Source organism: Colletotrichum phormii (genome assembly GCF_030913505.1).
Source record: "Colletotrichum phormii strain CBS 102054 chromosome Unknown BDP81scaffold_3, whole genome shotgun sequence".
NCBI lineage: Eukaryota > Fungi > Ascomycota > Sordariomycetes > Glomerellales > Glomerellaceae > Colletotrichum > Colletotrichum phormii.
The window spans coordinates 2,148,893-2,168,031 of NW_026851445.1; the positions used below are offsets into that span (position 1 = coordinate 2,148,893).

Consider the following 19,139-nt stretch of genomic DNA (forward strand, 5'->3'; position numbering starts at 1 on the left):
GTCCGATGCTGACGAGATGTTTTAATAGATTTATAACTACCGCCAACCTCACCCTTCTCTGTTTCATCAATATCTCTTCAGCCCCCCCCACCCGCCCCCACCGCCGCCCGTCATGTGCGAGTGGTACCGACGCAACTACGCCTGCGGGCACCACTTCACGGGCGCCTCCGAGTGGTGCTACCGGTACAGCCAGACGCAGAAGCGGTGCAAGGTGGTGGTGACGCAGGTCGACTACGACTCGTCTGTGTGCAAGAGCTGTATGAAGAAGGGCGTCAAGACCGAGGTGCCCTGGGAGCACATGATTGACCGGTCCAAATTCGACCCCAACCAGGAATGAGAGATGTCGACTACCACAATCATCATCACCATCGTCTTGCGTCGTCCGTCGTAACGAACCGTCGTAGTTCGTTACGACGGACGACGGAAACACCCACAAAACCTCACAACGCTTTTCCTAATCATGTATTTGTTCGACAAAAACCGCCTATCAAATGGCGAAAAAAACCCCTTTTTTTCATTTTTTTTCAGGTCGAGAGATGGATCCTCCCAAGGCGTATTTACGGGGCGGTAATCGGGGTCGTGTGGCCAGGCACGTCTATGGCTTATTAGAGCATCTCGTCGTCATGGGGAGCGGCGCACCTTATACCCATTTGATTTTTGTTTGAAAAACTTGTTGGACTGGATCATGTCCTTCTATGGCGGTTGCATTTGGAGTTTTGGAAGCGGGATCTTCAAAAAGAAAAGTGGTTTCAGTTTTCGCCTACCTTGGCTAGACTCTTATCTTTCCTGTGTAATGGTCGGTTGAGTCGATCTCACTAATGACGGATAGGATATCTATCACTCGTCTTTCGAGATATCTTTGCGTTTCTGCGTGCTGCTTGGTGAGCTTGGGTTGGTGTGGCGCGGTTATGCTGCGGCGTTGACTGTTCATTCATACTGACGATATCTTCCCTCACCTCGACGCAGGTATGATGTTGGCTTCGTGCTGTAGGTAGTGGTGTACTGAGTTGTGCATTGATCCTGCCACGGGGGTACGGAATGTCAAGTCTCAGATCTCAGACATGAAGCAACCTGGAGGGGTTGGTTAGCTGTGACAACTGGGTAGGACCTGGATATCTGTCTTGACTTTTGACAAATGACTGTCCGTGAAAGAGGTTCATGATCCATCTGCGTTCCGTAGTCAGCGGCACAGCGCGTGGTATCCCATGTGCAAGTCGCCTCTGCCCAGCCTAGACACGAGGTCGCTATCGCATGGTAGAAGGAGGCGAGGGGGAAGAGGAAGAGGAAGAGGAAGAGGAAGAGGTTTCGTAACAACCAGCAGTTGAGACTTTCTCCATATCGAACTGACACGGGTCCTCAGAGGTAAGACAAACGATTAGCACGAGCCGCGATCCAAGGTGCCAAGATCCACGATCCGCGTTCCACACGGCATCGAGATGAGGAGCACACGCGTGTGCATTTGGCTCAGCATGTTACGTTCAGGCTGAAACAGAGCTGACGGAAGGATCAGCCACTGAATATTTGAGCTTCTGGTTTCTGAAGTGGTCTGGCGAGGCTTGAGTAGTCGTGACAACGGCCTTCTACGACGAATGTTGATTCCTAGGTACCTAGTTTGCCTTGGTGAGCACGACCTCAGTATCATGTCACCTGGTGGCGTTGCTGGTCCCGCCTTTCCGGGAGGGATGCCGGAGATCCACTCGTTTCCAAGGTCTTTTATCGTAAATCAGCCGAAAGCTGAGGCAAGCCGGCCATCACAGCGTTCCAGGGCCGACGATGTTCGGCGCTGTGGTCGTTGAGCGTCGGAAGATGCACGGGCTTAGATCGGGCGCCCGTATCGTGGCAGTCACACGCGGCGCGGCGCGGCGCGGCGCTCCTTCCCTCCATGACCCGGCGGGCCCCACCTTGGTGTTTGATTACCTAATACTTTACACTGAGTTGCTCCGAACAGAAGCGTAGAACCACAACTCGAGAGCGGCGCGACTGACTCCCCACCACCTCGGGACCCCTCCACATCGGTAACGCGGCGCCCACACCAACAATCCAAAGAACGAGCTCTGAATGGCCCGTCGCCGCAGTCGGCCACTTGATCGCTGCTACTTTACTTTGACACCCCCACACAATGGAAAAGGATATCCACTCTTTCACAGACCATCAGCTAATCCCGTCAGAGGATTGGGGATGTAGTGGTGCACCCAAGATGGTGGTTACCCAATGCCAAACCACGCTCCTCCGGGTCTAGCCATGCCACTATCTGACTATCTAATTCGCCGAGTGAGAGAGAGGATTTTTTTTTCTCTCTCTACGGATAATCGTTGACTTATTTCGCGCGCAAATCTCGCTTGTTACTCACGCCACGCGCTTTGTATCATCGTCACCTTTCGACTTCTCTCTCTCTCTCTCTCTCTCACTCCACGTTGACAGATATTGAATTTTCACCGCAACTTTTGCGCTGCAGTCTCATTACCTTCTGTTTACTAGACAAGATTTAACATTGACAATCGCCTTTAAGCTGCAACCATGGGCCAACCATCCTTCGCGACGTCTAACGCCCTCATCTACGTCACTTATGGACTCTTCCTGTATGAACTCTGCACAGCTCTTCCAATCTCAACTCCCTTTATCGCTGCTGTTACCCCTCACCATTAGAGAGTGTATTGACACTAACATTCTTGCAGTATCACCGGCACTGCAATTGCGTGGAAGTTCCGCAACCAGTCCAAGGGAGAGTTCCTGTCTGGAAACAGAACTCAGACGGGTCAGGAACTCTTCCCTTTTGCATCATGAGAGTGAGAGAGTATGTGTTTATTGGGGTCAGGCGAGGCTGAGCCTTTTCGTCTCTGACGCCGGCCGCCCATGCGCTCTCAGCGCCGATGTACATGAACACTCTCTCCTCTCATTCGGAACCTCCAATGTGTAGCAAACTAACACACCTTCCCCGCAGCCTTCCCCCTGGCCCTCAACTTCATCGCCTCTGGTGAGTGAAGAAGACGAAGGCGGTCTAGCCACTGCGCTTCTTAACCCGATAGCAAAAGCATCTTCTTCGAGAAAGAAGAGCGGCAGAACGGCACGGAAGAACAGCAAAGACCACGAGACAACTTTCCCACGAACCACACGGCCAGCAGAAACGCAAGCCTACAACGGATGACATGAGATGATCGACGTCTCTGTCGCAACCCTCCCCGCGATCAGAGTACTTAACCATAAGACGAATGATCACGGGCGATGAATCCAAACGAGACTGACAGGCAGGTTCGTAACCCAACAACAAAGATCAACAATTACTCCTCGACTTCCACTCCCCCCACCCCCTTTTGTCTGATCGCATCTTCTGAACTGGGGAGACAATGCTACTAACCTTCTGGCCATACTGAAGCACACCTTGAGCGTGGCCAGAAATACCGTGGAAAACCCTCCCCCTTTCTGAAGATGTCATCAGAGAAAAGGGGGTGGGGGGATGGGATCATCGGGGATGCGGCTCACTACGGGCGCGGATTTGAAGCAGTCGCCGCGCATCCACCCTTTTTCGTTTTGTCGTCTCTGGAAAGCCCTTTTGAAGGCCTTTCGAGACGACACAAAAGAAGAGGAGATGCCGCGACTTGTGGAAATGAAGCTGAGATTGCACCGTAATTACTCGATCAAGTTAATGCTTGCGTGGGAAACGTGCTGCCGCTCCGAACATCTCTCCCCCCGCCCCTCCCCTCCCCTCCCTCTTGACCTTGCCCCGGCCTCGTGAAATACTAACACACCCAAGCCCTCGGCTCCGGCATCCTCTTCTCCTACCCGGAGCTCGCCACAATCACCGGCGTCCAGGGCGTCCTCGTCTACGCCCTCTCGTCCTCGCTCCCGCTCCTCATCTTCGCCGTCCTCGGCCCCATCATCCGCCGCAAGACGCCCGAGGGTTTCGTCCTCACGGCCTGGACGAGGCAGCGCTACGGCACCGTCGCCATGCTCTACCTCAGCTTCATGACCCTTGTCACGCTGTTTTTGTACATGGTCGCCGAGCTGTCCGCCATCGGGCAGGTCGTCAACGCCCTGACGAGTCTGGATGGCTTGCCCGTCATGATTGTGCAGTGCGTTATTACTACAATTTACACCTGTAAGTTTCCCGTACTCAGAAACTGAGAACATCCGATACAGACCTGACTAAACACATCCCACAGCGCTCGGCGGTTTCCGCATCTCCTTTGTGACGGACAACATCCAAGGTGCAATGGTAATCTGCCTCATCATCATCGTCGCAATCACAATGGGCGTCAAAACCGACATCGACACCTCCCTCATCGAAACCTCTGGCCTCCTCAAACCCACCCTCCTAGGCTGGCAACTCCTCTACATCCTCCCCATCTGCATCCTCACAAACGACTTCTTCCTCTCCGGCTTCTGGCTCCGCACCTTTGCCTCCAAAACAGACAAGGACCTCCGCGTAGGCGTCTCCATCGCCGTCGTCGTCATCCTCTGCATCCTGACCATGGTCGGCGTAACAGGCCTCGTCGCAGCCTGGTCCGGCGCCCTCCCGCTAGACCAAATCGCAGACAGCGGCTCCATCGCCTTCTTCCTCCTCCTCCAGCAGCTCCCCGCCTGGGTCGTCGGCATCGTCCTCGTCATGGTCTGCACCCTCTCCACCGCGGCCTTTGACAGCCTGCAATCCGCAATGGTCTCCTCCGCCTCCAACGACCTCTTCCGTAACCGCCTCAACATCTGGTGGATCCGCGCCGGCGTCGTCCTCATCATCTTCCCCACCGTCGTCATCGCCCTGAAAGCCCCCTCGGTCCTGCAAATCTACCTCATCTCAGACCTCGTCTCCGCCTCCGTCATCCCCGTCCTCGTTTTTGGATTAGTCGACCGCTTCTACTGGTGGCGCGGCTTCGAGGTCGTCGCCGGTGGGCTGGGCGGCATCCTCACCGTTTTCCTGTTCGGTCTCGTCTTCTACGACGGCGACGCGCAAAAGGCGGGCAACCTGCTCATTATCTCCGAGGGCCTGTACGCCAACGACTGGAGCGTGTTCGGCGCCTTTGTCGCTGCGCCCGTGGGTAGTTTCCTCTGGGGTTTCGGCGCGTTGGGATGCCGGCTGGCGTTCCAGTATGTTTTGGCCAAGAAGAGCGGTCGTCGGTTCGACGCTCTTGATCGGCCCATCGGGCCTGGGTTCACGCCGGAGGCTGACGGTACTCCTCGCTACGTTGAGAGGGATGAGTATGAGGCCAACTCTGAGGTTGAGGTCATCAAGCCCGCTGGCAAGTTCTTTTAAGGGCCGTGTCTCGTACTCGACGTTTGGCATGCTCTATAGGGCAAGAAAAGCACGAGTGTTTCGAGTAGTGTACAATCTACACTACTTGATACTTGAACAACAAACCGTATCGACATATGGACAGTGGAATAGATACCCATTGAGAGGGATATAACCCACGGAAAAGGAAGGAGAAGGGGGGGATTTTTGTTCTTGTATTTGGTGGTCGGAGAGTCTTTTGCTCCTATGCAATCAGGCTCGTTCTATAGCCAGCCATTTAATCAGACACATATAATACACTCATTACATGTTTTTGTTTTACTCCTCATACACATGTCCGCCACCGCATCAACCGTCGTCGTCCTCACCAACTGTGACCACAAAAAAGTCAGCCTCACAGACGACTTCCCTTTCTCTTGGCGTAGTCCTTCCTCTCCATATCCGCCATGCTCTGCTGCGTCAACTTCCATTCCTCAAGCGTCGTGGCCTGCGTGTTGCCCCAAACGATCCACTTCTTGGGCGCCCACGTCTTGGGGGCGAACTGCCTGGTCATGACAAAGTACTCGGTCTGCTGCTGCACCCGCAGCCCGCCCTTGACGGGCTTATTCGTCGACTTGTCAAACTTGTCCAGCTTCTGCGAGCTCGAGATGGCGACGACGACCTGCTGCATAATCGGCCCTTTGCCCATTGGCGGGATCATGGCGACCTTGTGGCTCACGATGCGCGGCGTGCCGTCGTACCGGAGCAGCTCCCACGTCAGCTTCTCCGTCGCCTTGCGGCGCGAGACGACGGCCGACAGGGTCTGGTAGAGGGCCGGGGTGCAGATCTCGCGGAGGGTGTCCTTGTCGCCCGCGGCCAGGGCCTCGCCCAGGCGGCGGTGGAGGGCCTTGGCTTCGGGGACGATCTTGGTGTAGCTGAGCTGGAGGCGCGGCTTCTTGACGTAGGTCGGCATGGAGGCGACCTTTGCGCCGAATATGGGGAGGAAGTCGTAGACGCGTTGTTTGAGGCGGGCGTAGGTGTATGCCCAGAGGGCCTTGGGGGACTTATCGAGTTGGGAGAAGGGGATGGGGACAAAGGTTCCTGTTTGAGCGCCGTGTTAACGCAGTTCTCTCTCTCTCTCTCTCTCTCTTCTCCTTTTGATCGTTTGCGCCCCCTTATCTCCTGCACATGTTCAACAACACTGCCTCGACGCTCGTAACGCACCTGGGAGCAAAATGTGTGCCATGGTCATGGACTTTTCAATCTCCTTGGCAGAGTACCCTCCATCAGCCTGTGAAGCTACCTTGTTCTGGCGCGAACTCATCCGCATATCCGCCGCGAATTTGGCGTAGCCCCTTGTCGCCGTCACGGTCATGGCAGGCGCCGCTGCTATCCTCTTGGCCGCGGGGAGAACTCTGGTGAATGGCTGCTGGGGGCGCATGGCGGCGCTGCCGAGGCCGAGCAGCGGCCTCGCGGATCGGTACATGGCGCGCGACGTGTTTGTCGGTCGGTCTCAATTCGTGGACGTCGGCTTATGCCAGTGTCGAGGTCGGCGTCGTCGAGCACGGGAGTGGGTGGACTCTGGGAATGGTCTGATTCCGAACAGGTCGTCCTGTCCTTACCGGGGAGCTCTATCACGAAGGCCTCTGCTGACCAAAAATTCCAATTGGAAAAATGGGTGGTCCAAGCTTTCGGGGGACATTTTTCGTCTTTGGGATCCACAATTCGGTCGGAATCCTCCGCGGCAAAGCTCATCGGGCGGAGTGCACGGTCCATGTTCTTGCCGCGATGGTCAGCCAAGCCACACTGTGGCTTCAAGTGCTTCGTTCCCCCGCTAAAGTCGACTTACACCAATAACAGCCTCGACAATCATCAAGCCACGTCGAGTGGATAATTGCTTCCAAAAATGACGACGAAGCAGGCACCGGCAGGGTTGTGGTATCCGTTCATGATGTGTGTTGGACTCCGCAATGAGGGAGAGAGAGGCATTCGTACCTTACGCTACGGATACGTACCCTTACCCACGGTCGGGCATGACCCTGCTGTCATTCAGTCATTGTCTCAATTCCGCATCCACAAGGGAAGCCCGACTAAAAGGTACCTGCTCATGTTGCTCACGCTGCCCAGTGCCCAGTGCTCAGGGACGACGTAGCAATCAAGATAATGTAAGGTAGCGAACCTGGAAGGTGGGAATATGGATGGATTGATGGAAGCTTCACCCTTCTTTTGGAATCCTCATTAATCCAAACCTTTTTCATTTTTCTAATCTGGTCTACAACCTCAGCCAATAGCTCATCACCTGGACCAGCTGGATTCGCCCATTTTGGTATTATCCCACGCACACACACACACACACATTCCCTCAATCGACACTTGTCGACGCAATTGCGGGCAGCGGCACGCGACCTACCTTACTTGACCTCCCTTCCCCCTCCTCGTCTTCGTCCTCGTCCGTCCTCCAAATAAGCGCCCCCCTAAGAGGGTCCCTCGCACTCGAACTCCAATTCCCTCCTTCACATCCCGGGCCGCCTCCAACTCTCGGCTGTTCTCCGTTCCTTGGAACATTCCTGTCCAAAAAAATAAGAATAGAGGGAGGAAATCGACCGCTCCCCCCCCGAGAAACGAGCTGCGAGACCACCCAATCCCAGCGCTGGACCTCGACGCCGAGACACAACCTTGGAAGCACCAGTGCGCCGAGCTACCTTTTCGTCTGCCACTTGGTAATTCTTGACTGGACCTTGCTTCTTCCAAACTTCCAGAAACCAGCTCCGCTCTGCTGCTACACTACGCTATTCGCCAACCTTACCTACCTTGGGGTTCAAGGTCCCAAAAGGCCTAGACGCCTACGGATACCGGACTCTGCGACCAGCCGACCATCTCACAATAGCTTCGCACCTAACCCTCCTCCTTGTCCATCACACGCTCTCCTCCACTCTCAGTCTGGCCCTCCTTTCCTTCGACACCTCTCCAACCTCCATGCCGCCATCGCCGCCGCCGCCGCCGCCGCCGCTGCAGACCACCGCATCCGAATCCCCTCCATCAATGGCAGCGCAATCCGTCGCAACACCACCGTCTCACCGAGCTTAGATGGCACCACTCGCGCGCGCCGTCTCAAATCACCACCTCCAGCACCAACACCACCACACAAATGGCAACCCGATCTCCACGAACGGCGCTCCTTCAGACCCAAACGCAGACGATACCACCCCCGGCCTCCCGCCGCCCTACAACCCGGACCTCGTCTCCTCCTCCCTCCTCGAACCCCGCATCGCCGTCGTCCTCAATGTCCCGAAACCATGGCGGCCCTGGCTCTTCGCCTGCCGCCTTCTCTCCATCGGCCCGGCAATCTTCTGGGCACTGCAGCCTGCCCTGACCCTCCTGGTTCAGATCATCCCCGTCGCCGTTCCGGGGGGCAAGAAGGCTGTTGATGCCGCCGCCGCTGCGGCCTCCGGGGTCGGGGTCGGCGGCGTCGTCGGCGGCGGGTTCGCGGGTAGCACGTGTCCCCCGCCCAATTGGCCCCCCGGACACCCCGAGATACCGTTCCCTTGGACTGAAATGTCCCTGGGACTTATGTGGGTATGTGGAAGCATGGTTCTTGTCTGGAGGAGTACACCACGACCTGTGCTGGGTTGTGCTGTTGCGTGAACCTCTAAAAATGATTTAAACGCTGACTTAGGTATCGTGTTAGTGCGGAGCGTCAGCGTACCTGTCCTTCTTCTTTATAGACTGCCTGATGTCACGATGGTACGTGATCGAACCTGACCTCTCTTCCCTACATGCTGTATTCCGTATCTGAGAAAGCTCGTCTAACACCAACCAGGCTCATCAACTACACCCCGCAAGCGACAATCATCCGCCTCCTAACAATCAACTCTACAAACGCCTTCCTCACCGAACGAATCCTCACATTCTCCGGCGGCTTCGAGGATCCAAGACTCCTACTCCCCGGTTGGGTCACCATAGCTACGGTCAGTTGAACCCCCTCCCCCGGCAACTTCCTATGCTTGGCCCCTTTCGAAAACATTAGTCAACATCCAACTAACAACCCGCCGTGTGCGCGAAAAAACAGACCCTCACAATAGCATACCACATCACCCAACGAAGCATAAACATCCAAAAGGAAACCTCCACCTCGATCAACATCTTCTCCATCGCCAGCTTCATCAGCATGATCTCCCTCCTCGCCCACCTCCACTACAACGGCTTAGACTACCCCGAGAAGCCATTCGAGTCCCTCGCCAGGTTCCTCCTGCAGCAATTTGAGCGTCTCACCAGCGAGGCTATACTGCCGTCGTATTCACCTTCCCATAGCGAGTTATAGGCGCGACGAACCGATTTGAGAGCATAGTCCTGTCTATTTGATATTTCTTGATGAATCTAGCGGGAACGAGATATAGGCCGTGATGGAAGCACGAGAAAGAGAGACAGACGACCTTGAAAAGCGATGAAAGCTGAGATGTGCTTCGAGTAACATGAGATACCCCAAATTCACAGTAATGCTGCAAATGAAGTGGTTTCCTCCTACATTGTGGTCACGTAGCTACGGCGTGAGAATTATCATGACATCCAGAGTACTCGACTCCCATGTAGGCGTTCGAGACGGGGGTAATGTGTCATCTGGCGTGCGGTCAATCGCAAACACTCGAGAAATCACATCATTCTGGACGAGGAATCACTCTGAAGACGATGTGAGCAAGACACTGGGAGAGACTTTCGACGGAGCGGAGGAGACTCCAAAATGATGGCGCACATCAAAACATGGAAAGAGAAAATTGGGACAAGTTTGTCATTTTCAAGGCTAAATCTCTGGACCACCCAAACTGTCAATGAGAGTACGGCGGGCCCTTGTGAGATGCTCGAGATCTAACTGTCTCGTCATGCGTCGAAGCTGACGCAAGTCGCCCTCAACCTCCACCGATAACCTCTTCCGTCGGTGGTAGGTATACCGTCCTACTACGTCACATCGGGTGCCGATACTGAGCGGCGTCGAAAGGCGGAAGGCTGCTATGCCTCGCGGCTATTCTCAGACCCGGACGTCAGCCGCAGGCGTTTTAGCCATGGCTGGTAGGAACGGTGGCGACTTGCGGCGTGCTTAGAAGCCGTGGACCTTGATGGTCTTACCATCCAATCCAAGTCCTTCCTTGGTGTTGATGAGGAACTCTTGCACGACCTTGCGCTGGTCACCCTGGAGCTGGATGACCTCGCCCATCTCGCTGTCAGCTACGATGGTGCCATTGCAAGCTAGACGGAGCAACGTTAGCGGGCTGCCATGTCATATTGGAGTCGAAGCGGGGTAATCCATACCAAATTGCTTCTTGATGACCTTGAGAATTTTCTTCTGGTCGAATTTCTTCGGGAGACCCTGAACGGTGGTCAAAGTCTTTCGTCCATTGCGCTCTGCAAGTCATGTGTTAGTAAGTGTATATGTGATTGGTTGCCTTGGTCGCCGCGCGTGGCACCGCTGTGTCGGGACGTGCGTCATTTGTGACTCTTGACACCAAGGATCGAAGGTTCGCGACGTACGTTGGATCCGAATATGGATATAGTTTTGAGACTGTTTGGTCTCGCCGGTGTCTTCGTCGGCTTCGGCGAAGGGGTCTAATGCGCGAAGATGGTCAGCATTCTGTCGGTCGAGGGGTGGTGGTCGGGGGGGTCAACGCGACGTGTTCCTGTTCCTCGAAGGAACACGGCGATGGCGATCGTGGATCGAAGGGAGACGACAGTGATAGCGACGTACCGTAGGACTTGAGATTTTCAATTGACATAAACTCGTCTGTTCGGGGGTGACCTTGGGAAACGGGTTGGGTGACGATTGTCGGGGGTTTAGCGACGGACGGCGTAGGGCGGTCTCGCTGTGATAAGTGATCGAGTAGTTGGGTTGTTAACACAAATGCGGGGGTTCGCGGCTGATCTGGCGGTGATCTGTTGTTGTTGATGTTGTATTTAGTCGATGGTGGGTGGTGAGAGACGGATGAAAGAGGGATCACTGGGCTGGGTGGTTATATACGTCGGAAGATTTATGGGGGGTGGACGGGGTCTGCAGATCAGTGACTGAAGTTAGGGTGGGCAGGCAGGCAGGCAGGCAGGCCGCAAAGCTGGTAACTTGGGACGGAAGGAATGACGGACTCGGGTTCGGGCGGGCACTGGACAGTCCTTCTGAACAGAGTCACAAAGAGCGCTGCAGTCAGGTACCTATCTTACCTTATCTGCCTGTCTTAGGTAGCGACGTGCGGATAAGGTACCTGGCAATGGGTCTTGGGCCCTGCCGTCCTGGCAAATAGTGACCAAACCGGGGGGGGGGGGGGGGGGCTTGGTAGAGGCGGGCACGAGGGGCAACTATTGCACAGGCCACTCGCCGTTTCCTGTGCCTGCCCTGGCTGCCGCTGAGCCAGTGGGACTCCAGAGACGGAATCGCGTGAACCGCTGACTGCGCCCGATAAGATACCTTCCATCGGAGAGATAAGGCAATGGAACCTGGAGCCTGCCTCTCCTCTCATTTTCTGCATCTTCTGCATCCTGCAGTCATTGGACATTCTCATCTTCGTTCCCTCGCACAGTTCAACGTGTTACTCACCCTCCTCCCATCATCCCAAACTCAGTCCTCGCAGTAAGCACGTTGTTCGTGACAAACCCGTCCGAGTCCTGCCTTGCATAAGATGACGACTATGGGTACGGATAAGTTGGTCGTCACACTTGGCACACACAAGCACAGTCACACCAACACCAGCACGGCCCACACCTAAGTTGTGGCTGGACTCGTCGACTCGCGCGCCGCCGCTGCGACCCCATGATTGTCCCTGGCTATTTGCGGTTTAGTCGGCGGGATGCCCAAACAATCTATGGATGCCATCTGCAGCTCGTATCTCGGCACTCTGCGCTACCCACCCCCCAAGTACAGCCACTGTGAGGCCTCTGCCAGCTCTGCCAGGACGTCGGCGCCACCGGAGCTTCCTCGATACATCGTACACCTGCTCGAGGTCTCTCGTCGGCAGCCACTACTTCCATCGATCACGCACTTTGGACTGAGACATGGGCAATCATCTGATAGGGAATACCCCTGGATGAGCGCCAGACCCAACGAGACACAATGCTGTTTGTTTCGTCTGCACGAGAAATCCTTCCTCCCTGCGTCTGCGGCGTCTGCATCGGCACCAGCTTCCAGACCTTACGCATCGATCAGTCCCGACCTCCTAATGACCATCTGCTGCCAGTCGGTCCTGACTGGGAACACCACTGGCCCTCCCGCTTTCGGCGCCCAGCCCTACGACTCACAAGTCTCCGGATGCGGGTCCACGATACGTCACTGGGAGCTGACTAGCCTGTCCCTGTCCACCAACACAATTCTACGAAGAGAACACTTCAGGCTGGCACGGTTGAGCTACAGCTTCGGTGCCGAAGCGCGCGAGTTACTTGATCGCAGAGTCACGAATTGGAAATTACAAGACTTGAATTTTCAATACAACTCGACAGTCGTTAGTCCAGCTCTGGCACCGGCAGATGGTCGACAAGCTTCAGATGAGTCAGGCCCAGCTTTCCCAAGGCTTCGACGGCATTTTTGTCCCGCAGCTTCTGCGTCTCCTTCTCCGACACCAGCACAAAGTCCTGCTTCAGTAACCAGCTACCCTCCTTGATGCTGTATTCCTCCGCCGTCGCCCTGTCCACCTTATCGAGGTCGATAATGAGACTCTTCTTGACACCAAAAACCGCATCCGATTTCTCATAGGGGTCTCCCCGGATATAGAGCGCGCTAGGTGATTGCGTCAGCCAGATCCATGATCCATCTCACCCAACCCTTGCCATCCGCATCGGAACGGAACGGGGCGTTACTGAAAGGGCTAGCTCCTTTGATGGAGGAAGAGATAAGGGCGGAGAAACCTACGTGATCAAGGGGTCCCAGCCTTCCTTTTGGAACATGAAGTGTAGATGCGCTGGCCGCCAGCAATGACGCCCAAGCAGCAACAGCAGCTTTCCAACCGGCCCATCATTGGGGACTGGGTAGCTCACGGGCTTGATTCCCTGGAAAAAGAAGCGGCCGTCCTTATCCGAGACCATGACACAGCGCTCGCTCGCTTCTGTCCTACCTTCATGCTGCACGTCGTAGTGACCACTGCTATCCGTCTCCCAGATGTCAATCTTGGCCCCGGAGATGGGGTTACCTTGTCGGTCCTTGACCGTGCACAAAACCAGCAGCGGTTCGCCCTCGGGATCTCCCGACATATTAGCTCCGTTCTCTAGAGTCGGCGCATCGTGTGTATGGAATGGTCCCAAGATGGAGCCTTCGGTAGTGTCGGGCAGCTTGGGGTGGTTGATGCCGTCGACGAGCATGGAGAGGCCTAGGATGTCGGAGAGGAGAATGAACTCCTGGTCGGGTGGTCAGCGTCGTCCGTCAAGAGTCCTTGGGTCCGCCATCTTCCCGATAGTTGAGGGTATCACGCGCCGACTTACATGCCGCACTTCGCTGCTGAGCTGTCCGCAGCCGACGAGGAAATTCAGCGCCGTCATCCATTCGTCGGTGCTCAACCGCGTCTCCCGCGCAAAGTCGTGCAAATGGTTGACCAGCCGTTCCATGAGGTACTTGAGTCGCGCATTGTCGCACTGCGAGTTGATGCGAACAGTGTTGGGTGTGATGTTGTCGATCGTGAGATCCAGGAGCTCTGGTGTAATTTGAGCCATTGTTACTTGCTAATTTTGCGTGGTCCAGATGAGAGAAACAGCAAGAGTCCAAATTTCTTTTCGGTTGCCCAATTGAGGTTTTCGCAGCTTTCCGTCTGCTCGTCTTGTCTGTCTTTAATATCTGGCACCCCGGATTTATCTGGAAAGGGTAGTGTTCTTAGCGGGAGGGGCACTCTTTATATAATGCTCTGTAATCGCTGCTTTCCGAGTGGGTTAACCTAGCTGTACCATGCGGTACCTTACTGATGGTCTGAACTGCGAGAGTCGGTCGACGGGTTATACCTTAGCCCCGACGCGGTAAATCCTCCTAACCGTGGACTCTGGAGGCAGTTGCATACTCGAGGGACCACGGATTTACGGAACAAGTCTCAAAGTCCTAGGATTAACTGCTTGGAAAGAGGTATGTCAGCATATTGTCATTTGATATTTCCCCCAGAGTCGAACATACGGTACTTATGCCATCCCCTTACCCCTCCCCCTCATCCCCAGCTAATCAGGTACACACACTACTTGGGGTGTTAATCCCCCTCGTCTGAGTCAATCTCTGACTTCATGCCCTGCGGGGTATTAGCTTTGCCCCGCCCCACAACCCGTCACGGCAGGTGAGGTCGGTGGAGGGGTAGTGAAGGTAGAGGCCCGAACGTCACCCACCGGCTTCTCGCTCGGGACTTGCGATAGGAGGGCGGAGTGTGTAAGCGGCCTTCTTCGGCACTCGCTCCGGCCGGGATGTCCGTCCCTGCATGATCATCACAACTCAAAGTTCATGACGGCGTCCGAGCTCTTCTCTTTTTCCCTCTCGTCCTCTTCAGGCCGCTTTTTTCGGCGGGTTTGGAGCGATGTCATGGTACTCGCACACTAAAGTATCTTAGTTTTCCTGATAAGGTACCTATTCGTAGTCTGCATTGGAAGTTTCCCGTAGCCGCCCATGGTGAAATAAGGTAAGGTCGATCCCGCCTTGATAGCCCGGCCAAGGCTGGGGAGGTGCGGCATGTGCCTGATCGCCCAGAAAAGAGGCCGTCCCTACTTGCTTCACCTGTTCACGGAAGGCCGGGATTGGGATTGGGATTGCTCTACAAGGTAATTACAGACAAGAAATGTAATTATAAGGTGCGTCCGATGTAAATGTTGCGCGCAAGTGCCATCGGATTAAGCTCCAGCCTGACTCCCCTCCCCCTTCCCTCTCCCCTTTCCTACCCTCCTTAAGGAGTAGTCCTTGGGGGGGCCTCTTCCCCGTACCCTCACCATCCCTGGAACGACCGTTATCCACCTTCTGGATTTCCCGAACCCAAACCGGGGTCGGTTTCAATCTACCATCCTTCAAACACTCACATCGACAAACGACCGAAGAGAACTTGAAGAGCGAATCTGCGAAGAGATATGGCTGCCGCTGGGCAACCTCTGGTGCGTTTCACGAGACAATCTTCCAACCGCATATTGTGTATTTCTATCTAAACTAACCGGTTTGGTTGTATTTTAGGAGCCCGATACATTTGATTCGGACTCGGCAATCTCGGAGGTATGTGTTTGTGTGTTCTGCCGAGCTTGTGTTCTGCCCCCCACCCAATCTTTACCTCATGTTTAGTTACGTGGCGGCGTTTCACGTCACATCCCGCGCAATTGGAGCTCCAAACATGCACCAGAAATACTCCCAAGATGCTTTCAAATGATTACCAGAAAACAGACTGACGATATTATGTCCCACAGCTTCGGAATGGCAGTACCGACTCACCTACTCCGAGCATGTTGACGGTGCTGGAGGAGAATGGCAGGACATACCATGCAATGAGTTCCGGGAGTGAGTAGTGCCCACCAGACAACCCCCAACGCGGTGTCTTTGACTAACGACATCAACACAGAATACCCGTTTCCCAACGACATTGTCGAGCAGGAACGCCTTGGTACGTATCTCCCCTTCTTTTCCGGGTGCAGTTTAGAAAAGATCTGAATCTCATATGTGTTTTCTCACCCAGATTTCCAGCACCTCATGTGGAGTGTGACGCTAGACGAAAAGCTCTGCCTATGTCCCAAGGGTTCACAGAAGGCAAAGCGCGTACTGGACGCCGGTACGGGCACCGGGATCTGGGCAATGGACTACGGTGAGAGACACCTCATTCTGTCTCGCCTCTCTTGCGGAATATGAAATTGACAGGGTGAAACTTAGCGGACGAACATCCGGAAGCCAAGGCAAGTTTGCGAGAGATTCTCGCCCTCCCTCCCGACGACTACTAACGCAAAGCTCAATCTAGGTCATTGGTGTCGATCTGAGCAACATTCAGCCTAAATGGTAAGGTCATTGAGTGAGGAACAAATCCGCCGTCGTACTAACAAGGAAATGACAGGACGCCTCCAAACTTGACTTGGGAGCTGGACGACCTAGAACAGGATTGGACTTGGTCTCAGCCGTTTGACTTCATCTTTGTCCGCATGCTAGCAGGGAGTCTGAAAAACTATCAAGACTTTGTGAATCAAGCTTTCGAGTATGTCTTAAGTTTTCTCCACGGTCACTCTCGCCCCTTTTCCTCTCATTCTACGTCTGCCATACCCGCTCAAAAACTTACCTCCCTAACCCCCAGAAACCTCGAACCAGGCGGCTACCTCGAAATGCAAGACCTAACCCTCCCCTACCGCTGCGACGACGCCAGCCTAACCCCAGGTTCACCAATCCACAAACTCTCCGACCTCTTTCTGCGAGGCGGCCGCGTCACAGGCCGCCACATGGACGCTGCCCCAACCTACGCCGCCATGATGCGCAACGCAGGCTTCGTCGACGTTGTCGAGACGCAGTTCAAGTGGCCCGTCAACGCGTGGCCTCGCGACCCGCACTTCAAGACGCTGGGGGCGTATACGCACTGTAACCTCGACCACGGGCTTGAAGGGCTTACGCTGGGGCTAGCGACGAGGAATCTGGGGTGGAGTAAAGAGGAGACGCTGCTTTTTTGCGCCACGGTGAGGAAGAGTTTGAGGAGTCATAGAGTGCATGCTTATGTTCCTTTGTGAGTGAAATTCATGACATGGTGAAGGTTTCGGCGTGCTGACTTGATAGATACGTTGTGTATGGGCGGAAGCCGACGGTGGCGGAGAGGAATGGTTCCAATCCGCCAGACGGTATACAGTAGCCTACGATGTTCTTGCTTGTTTGGGAAGTCGTCGGGACTAGGTAACGATTATAGACTTCAGGGCTGGCGGTTTGATGGGATTTCCATTTCGCATATGGATCATGGTGTTTAGGCGCATTGCATGGGGGGCATCATTCATCAACGGCGGAGGAAGGGCAAAGGGGCGTTTCATCACGGGAAGTACATGGAACATTTCATCGGTTCATCAGGAAAGCCATTTCGTTTTTCCATTACTCTAGCTAGGAAATAAGTCAGGCACGCCATCCGTCGGGTTGCGGTACAATGGAGACTCTCGGTATGGGTACGTGTGCACTGGTCCATCAATGAACGCGGTTCAAAGGAGATCAACATAGAGAAAGGCTGGAAATCGTGCTCTCAGGGCTGAGAAGAAACGCCTAACTTGAGTAAGTCGTCGAAGCAAGTGTTGCACCGATGAAAGATCCGGTTACAACGGTGCTAGACTCTGCTATGAGACCTAAGCACCCCGATTCCTCGCCCGACCACGAGATGCGAATCGATCCATGTGTTTCTTCCACCGAGCCCACCAGATGCCGCTCCTCTCCTGGACCACTGGACCGTCGGGCGACCCTGTATCGTCGTCGACAGGATCAGTTCCGCTGTGGTGTCGGAAAATGGGACCGAGTCCTCCCCAGGGGTAAGCTGGGCTTGAAGGTAGGGGCACGTTCGAGACGGTCGTGGTAGGCGTACCAGCCACGGAGAAGCTGGTATCGGGGATCCCACCGCTGTCTCTGCTCGGGTCGCTCAGGCGGCTTGTGGTTGATGTGATGAACGTCGTGGCTGGGTCTACAGATGTCCAGGTTCCTGTGGTGTTGTTAGAATGGCTACACTGGGCCGGGAGGGGTTGACTTACGATTTGTTTGGACTGAAGACGTCCACGTACTTGTGAACCCTGCCGACGATGCTATCGTGATGTTCTGCCACTTGGAAGTGCAGGAAGATCTAGGAGGGTACGCGGTGTTGTTTGAAGAGGCCGGTGGATAGGCCAAAGTTGGATCAGCGCTCGCCGTGGCGGAGGTGATGAGAATGCTTGTGGTGACGACCTGAGTTACGGTGCCGTTTGTGACGGTGACAGTGTTGCAGGGCGAAGGAGTTCCAGGAGGAAGGCCGTTGGAGTTGGTGAATGCTGGCCCCGCCGACTCGGTGAGAGATGGCGTGACTCCAGGGATAGAAAAAGGGGTTGAAGAGGGCCCAGATGGCGGCGCGGTGCCGGAAGAAATCCGAGAAGTAGATGAGTTGAAAGGCAAGAGTGTAGGTACAGGCAATATAGACACAGAAGAGAAGACGGATCCGGACACGGTCCAGGTGAAATGAGACGTTGAGATTGCTCCAGAGATGGTGGTTGAGTTGCTGAACGGAGGTAGCGAGAAGGAATTAGCAGTTGTAATGGGAGGGGATCCCGTTGAGAAGGCCGTGCTGTTCGTCGCTGTGGTCGTCGTCGTCGCGTTTTGTGGAATAGTCGGAGGAGCGGTGCCAGATGGTATTGTTGGTATACCAGTGGCGGACACCGCAGTTGAAGCTGTTGAATTTGGCCACTGACCCCAAGTTGAACTCGGATCCGTGGGAGCACTGAATGGTCCGCCTGTACCTCCCCAAGTGGCACTGACTCCTGTGCCGGCAGAAGTGCCAGTTGCGCCTGGGTTTGCCGTACCGTTTAAGGTTGGGAATGGCGGCAGGGAGACAATCGTGAGTGTCTGGGTAGTGCTACCATTTACTCCAGTGGTGGTCAAAGTAGTGACGGGGAGTCCTGATGCGGTGCCAGGGATCCAAGTTGGCCTTGGAATAGCAGTGAAATTCCCTGTTGTTGGGAATGGTGGCGAATTGACGGTGGAAGAAGTGCTATTGGATGTTTCTGGGGGCTCAGATGTTTGGAACAACGTTCCTGAAGCCCATGTGCCACTTCCTGTAGGTCCGGGCAGCGTGGTGGAATTCGTCGTAGGAAAAGGTGGCTGGTCACTTCCGATGGATGTGTAAGTGATGGCAGCCGTTCCTGAGTACACCGTGGAAGACGGCATAATAGAGGAATTTACCGCAGTGGGCCAGGGGATCTGGGTTGAATTGAATGTGGGGAAGGGGGCCGATGTCATTGAAGATGTCAGAATACGTGTGGCGTTGGCTGTAGACGTCTG

General features: G+C 54.9%; 7 protein-coding genes across 7 annotated transcripts; 4 read left to right on the forward strand and 3 right to left on the reverse strand.

Annotated features, from left to right (window-relative positions):
• Positions 1-112: 112 nt before the first annotated feature.
• On the forward strand, positions 113-337 carry BDP81DRAFT_310542 (uncharacterized protein; the record flags this gene model as incomplete). The annotated part of the gene is made up of 1 exon (XM_060583647.1): positions 113-337. One exon carries the CDS (start codon positions 113-115, stop codon positions 335-337), a length of 225 nt encoding a protein of 74 aa, XP_060450001.1.
• A 2,885-nt stretch (positions 338-3,222) lies between these two features.
• Positions 3,223-5,245, forward strand: BDP81DRAFT_458196 (uncharacterized protein; the record flags this gene model as incomplete). Its single annotated transcript, XM_060593384.1, has 3 exons — positions 3,223-3,249; positions 3,811-4,096; positions 4,161-5,245. 3 exons carry the CDS (start codon positions 3,223-3,225, stop codon positions 5,243-5,245), a joined length of 1,398 nt encoding a protein of 465 aa, XP_060450002.1.
• Positions 5,246-5,618: 373 nt separating this feature from the next.
• Positions 5,619-6,689, reverse strand: BDP81DRAFT_390658 (uncharacterized protein; the record flags this gene model as incomplete). The annotated part of the gene is made up of 2 exons (XM_060587435.1): positions 5,619-6,304; positions 6,428-6,689. 2 exons carry the CDS (start codon positions 6,687-6,689, stop codon positions 5,619-5,621), a joined length of 948 nt encoding a protein of 315 aa, XP_060450003.1.
• A 1,467-nt stretch (positions 6,690-8,156) lies between these two features.
• Positions 8,157-9,524, forward strand: BDP81DRAFT_468850 (N-glycosylation protein-domain-containing protein; the record flags this gene model as incomplete). Its single annotated transcript, XM_060594499.1, has 4 exons — positions 8,157-8,779; positions 8,892-8,947; positions 9,024-9,171; positions 9,273-9,524. The coding sequence occupies exons 1-4, from the start codon at positions 8,291-8,293 to the stop codon at positions 9,522-9,524; spliced, it is 945 nt and encodes a 314-aa protein (XP_060450004.1). The 5' UTR covers positions 8,157-8,290.
• A 596-nt stretch (positions 9,525-10,120) lies between these two features.
• Positions 10,121-11,077, reverse strand: BDP81DRAFT_132941 (eukaryotic translation initiation factor eIF-1). Its single transcript, XM_060581766.1, has 4 exons — positions 10,941-11,077; positions 10,727-10,801; positions 10,508-10,600; positions 10,121-10,444 (listed from the first exon to the last, which is right to left on the reverse strand). The coding sequence occupies exons 1-4, from the start codon at positions 10,966-10,968 to the stop codon at positions 10,296-10,298; spliced, it is 345 nt and encodes a 114-aa protein (XP_060450005.1). The 5' UTR covers positions 10,969-11,077; the 3' UTR covers positions 10,121-10,295.
• Positions 11,078-12,471: 1,394 nt separating this feature from the next.
• On the reverse strand, positions 12,472-14,283 carry BDP81DRAFT_418837 (dioxygenase). The gene is made up of 3 exons (XM_060589717.1): positions 13,649-14,283; positions 13,083-13,564; positions 12,472-12,950 (listed from the first exon to the last, which is right to left on the reverse strand). The coding sequence occupies exons 1-3, from the start codon at positions 13,874-13,876 to the stop codon at positions 12,677-12,679; spliced, it is 984 nt and encodes a 327-aa protein (XP_060450006.1). The 5' UTR covers positions 13,877-14,283; the 3' UTR covers positions 12,472-12,676.
• A 1,180-nt stretch (positions 14,284-15,463) lies between these two features.
• Positions 15,464-17,325, forward strand: BDP81DRAFT_132993 (TAM domain methyltransferase). The gene is made up of 8 exons (XM_060581767.1): positions 15,464-15,671; positions 15,733-15,774; positions 15,847-15,972; positions 16,038-16,060; positions 16,123-16,160; positions 16,216-16,353; positions 16,450-16,869; positions 16,920-17,325. The coding sequence occupies exons 1-8, from the start codon at positions 15,617-15,619 to the stop codon at positions 16,990-16,992; spliced, it is 915 nt and encodes a 304-aa protein (XP_060450007.1). The 5' UTR covers positions 15,464-15,616; the 3' UTR covers positions 16,993-17,325.
• The last annotated feature ends 1,814 nt before the right edge of the window (positions 17,326-19,139 follow it).

Coding starts and splice junctions, on each gene's coding strand:
- BDP81DRAFT_132941 (XM_060581766.1), bottom strand. CDS start 10,968: ATGTCAATTGAAAATCTCAAGTCCTACG. Junction 10,601..10,726: donor TATCCATATTCGGATCCAAC/GTACGTCGCGAA, acceptor CATGACTTGCAG/AGCGCAATGGACGAAAGACT. Junction 10,445..10,507: donor GGTCATCAAGAAGCAATTTG/GTATGGATTACC, acceptor TGCTCCGTCTAG/CTTGCAATGGCACCATCGTA.
- BDP81DRAFT_418837 (XM_060589717.1), bottom strand. CDS start 13,876: ATGGCTCAAATTACACCAGAGCTCCTGGATCTCACGATCGACAACATC. Junction 13,565..13,648: donor TCAGCAGCGAAGTGCGGCAT/GTAAGTCGGCGC, acceptor CCACCCGACCAG/GAGTTCATTCTCCTCTCCGA. Junction 12,951..13,082: donor GGCTGGGACCCCTTGATCAC/GTAGGTTTCTCC, acceptor GCAATCACCTAG/CGCGCTCTATATCCGGGGAG.
- BDP81DRAFT_132993 (XM_060581767.1), top strand. CDS start 15,617: ATGTTGACGGTGCTGGAGGAGAATGGCAGGACATACCATGCAATGAGT. Junction 16,161..16,215: donor AGCAACATTCAGCCTAAATG/GTAAGGTCATTG, acceptor AGGAAATGACAG/GACGCCTCCAAACTTGACTT. Junction 16,870..16,919: donor GTGCATGCTTATGTTCCTTT/GTGAGTGAAATT, acceptor CTGACTTGATAG/ATACGTTGTGTATGGGCGGA.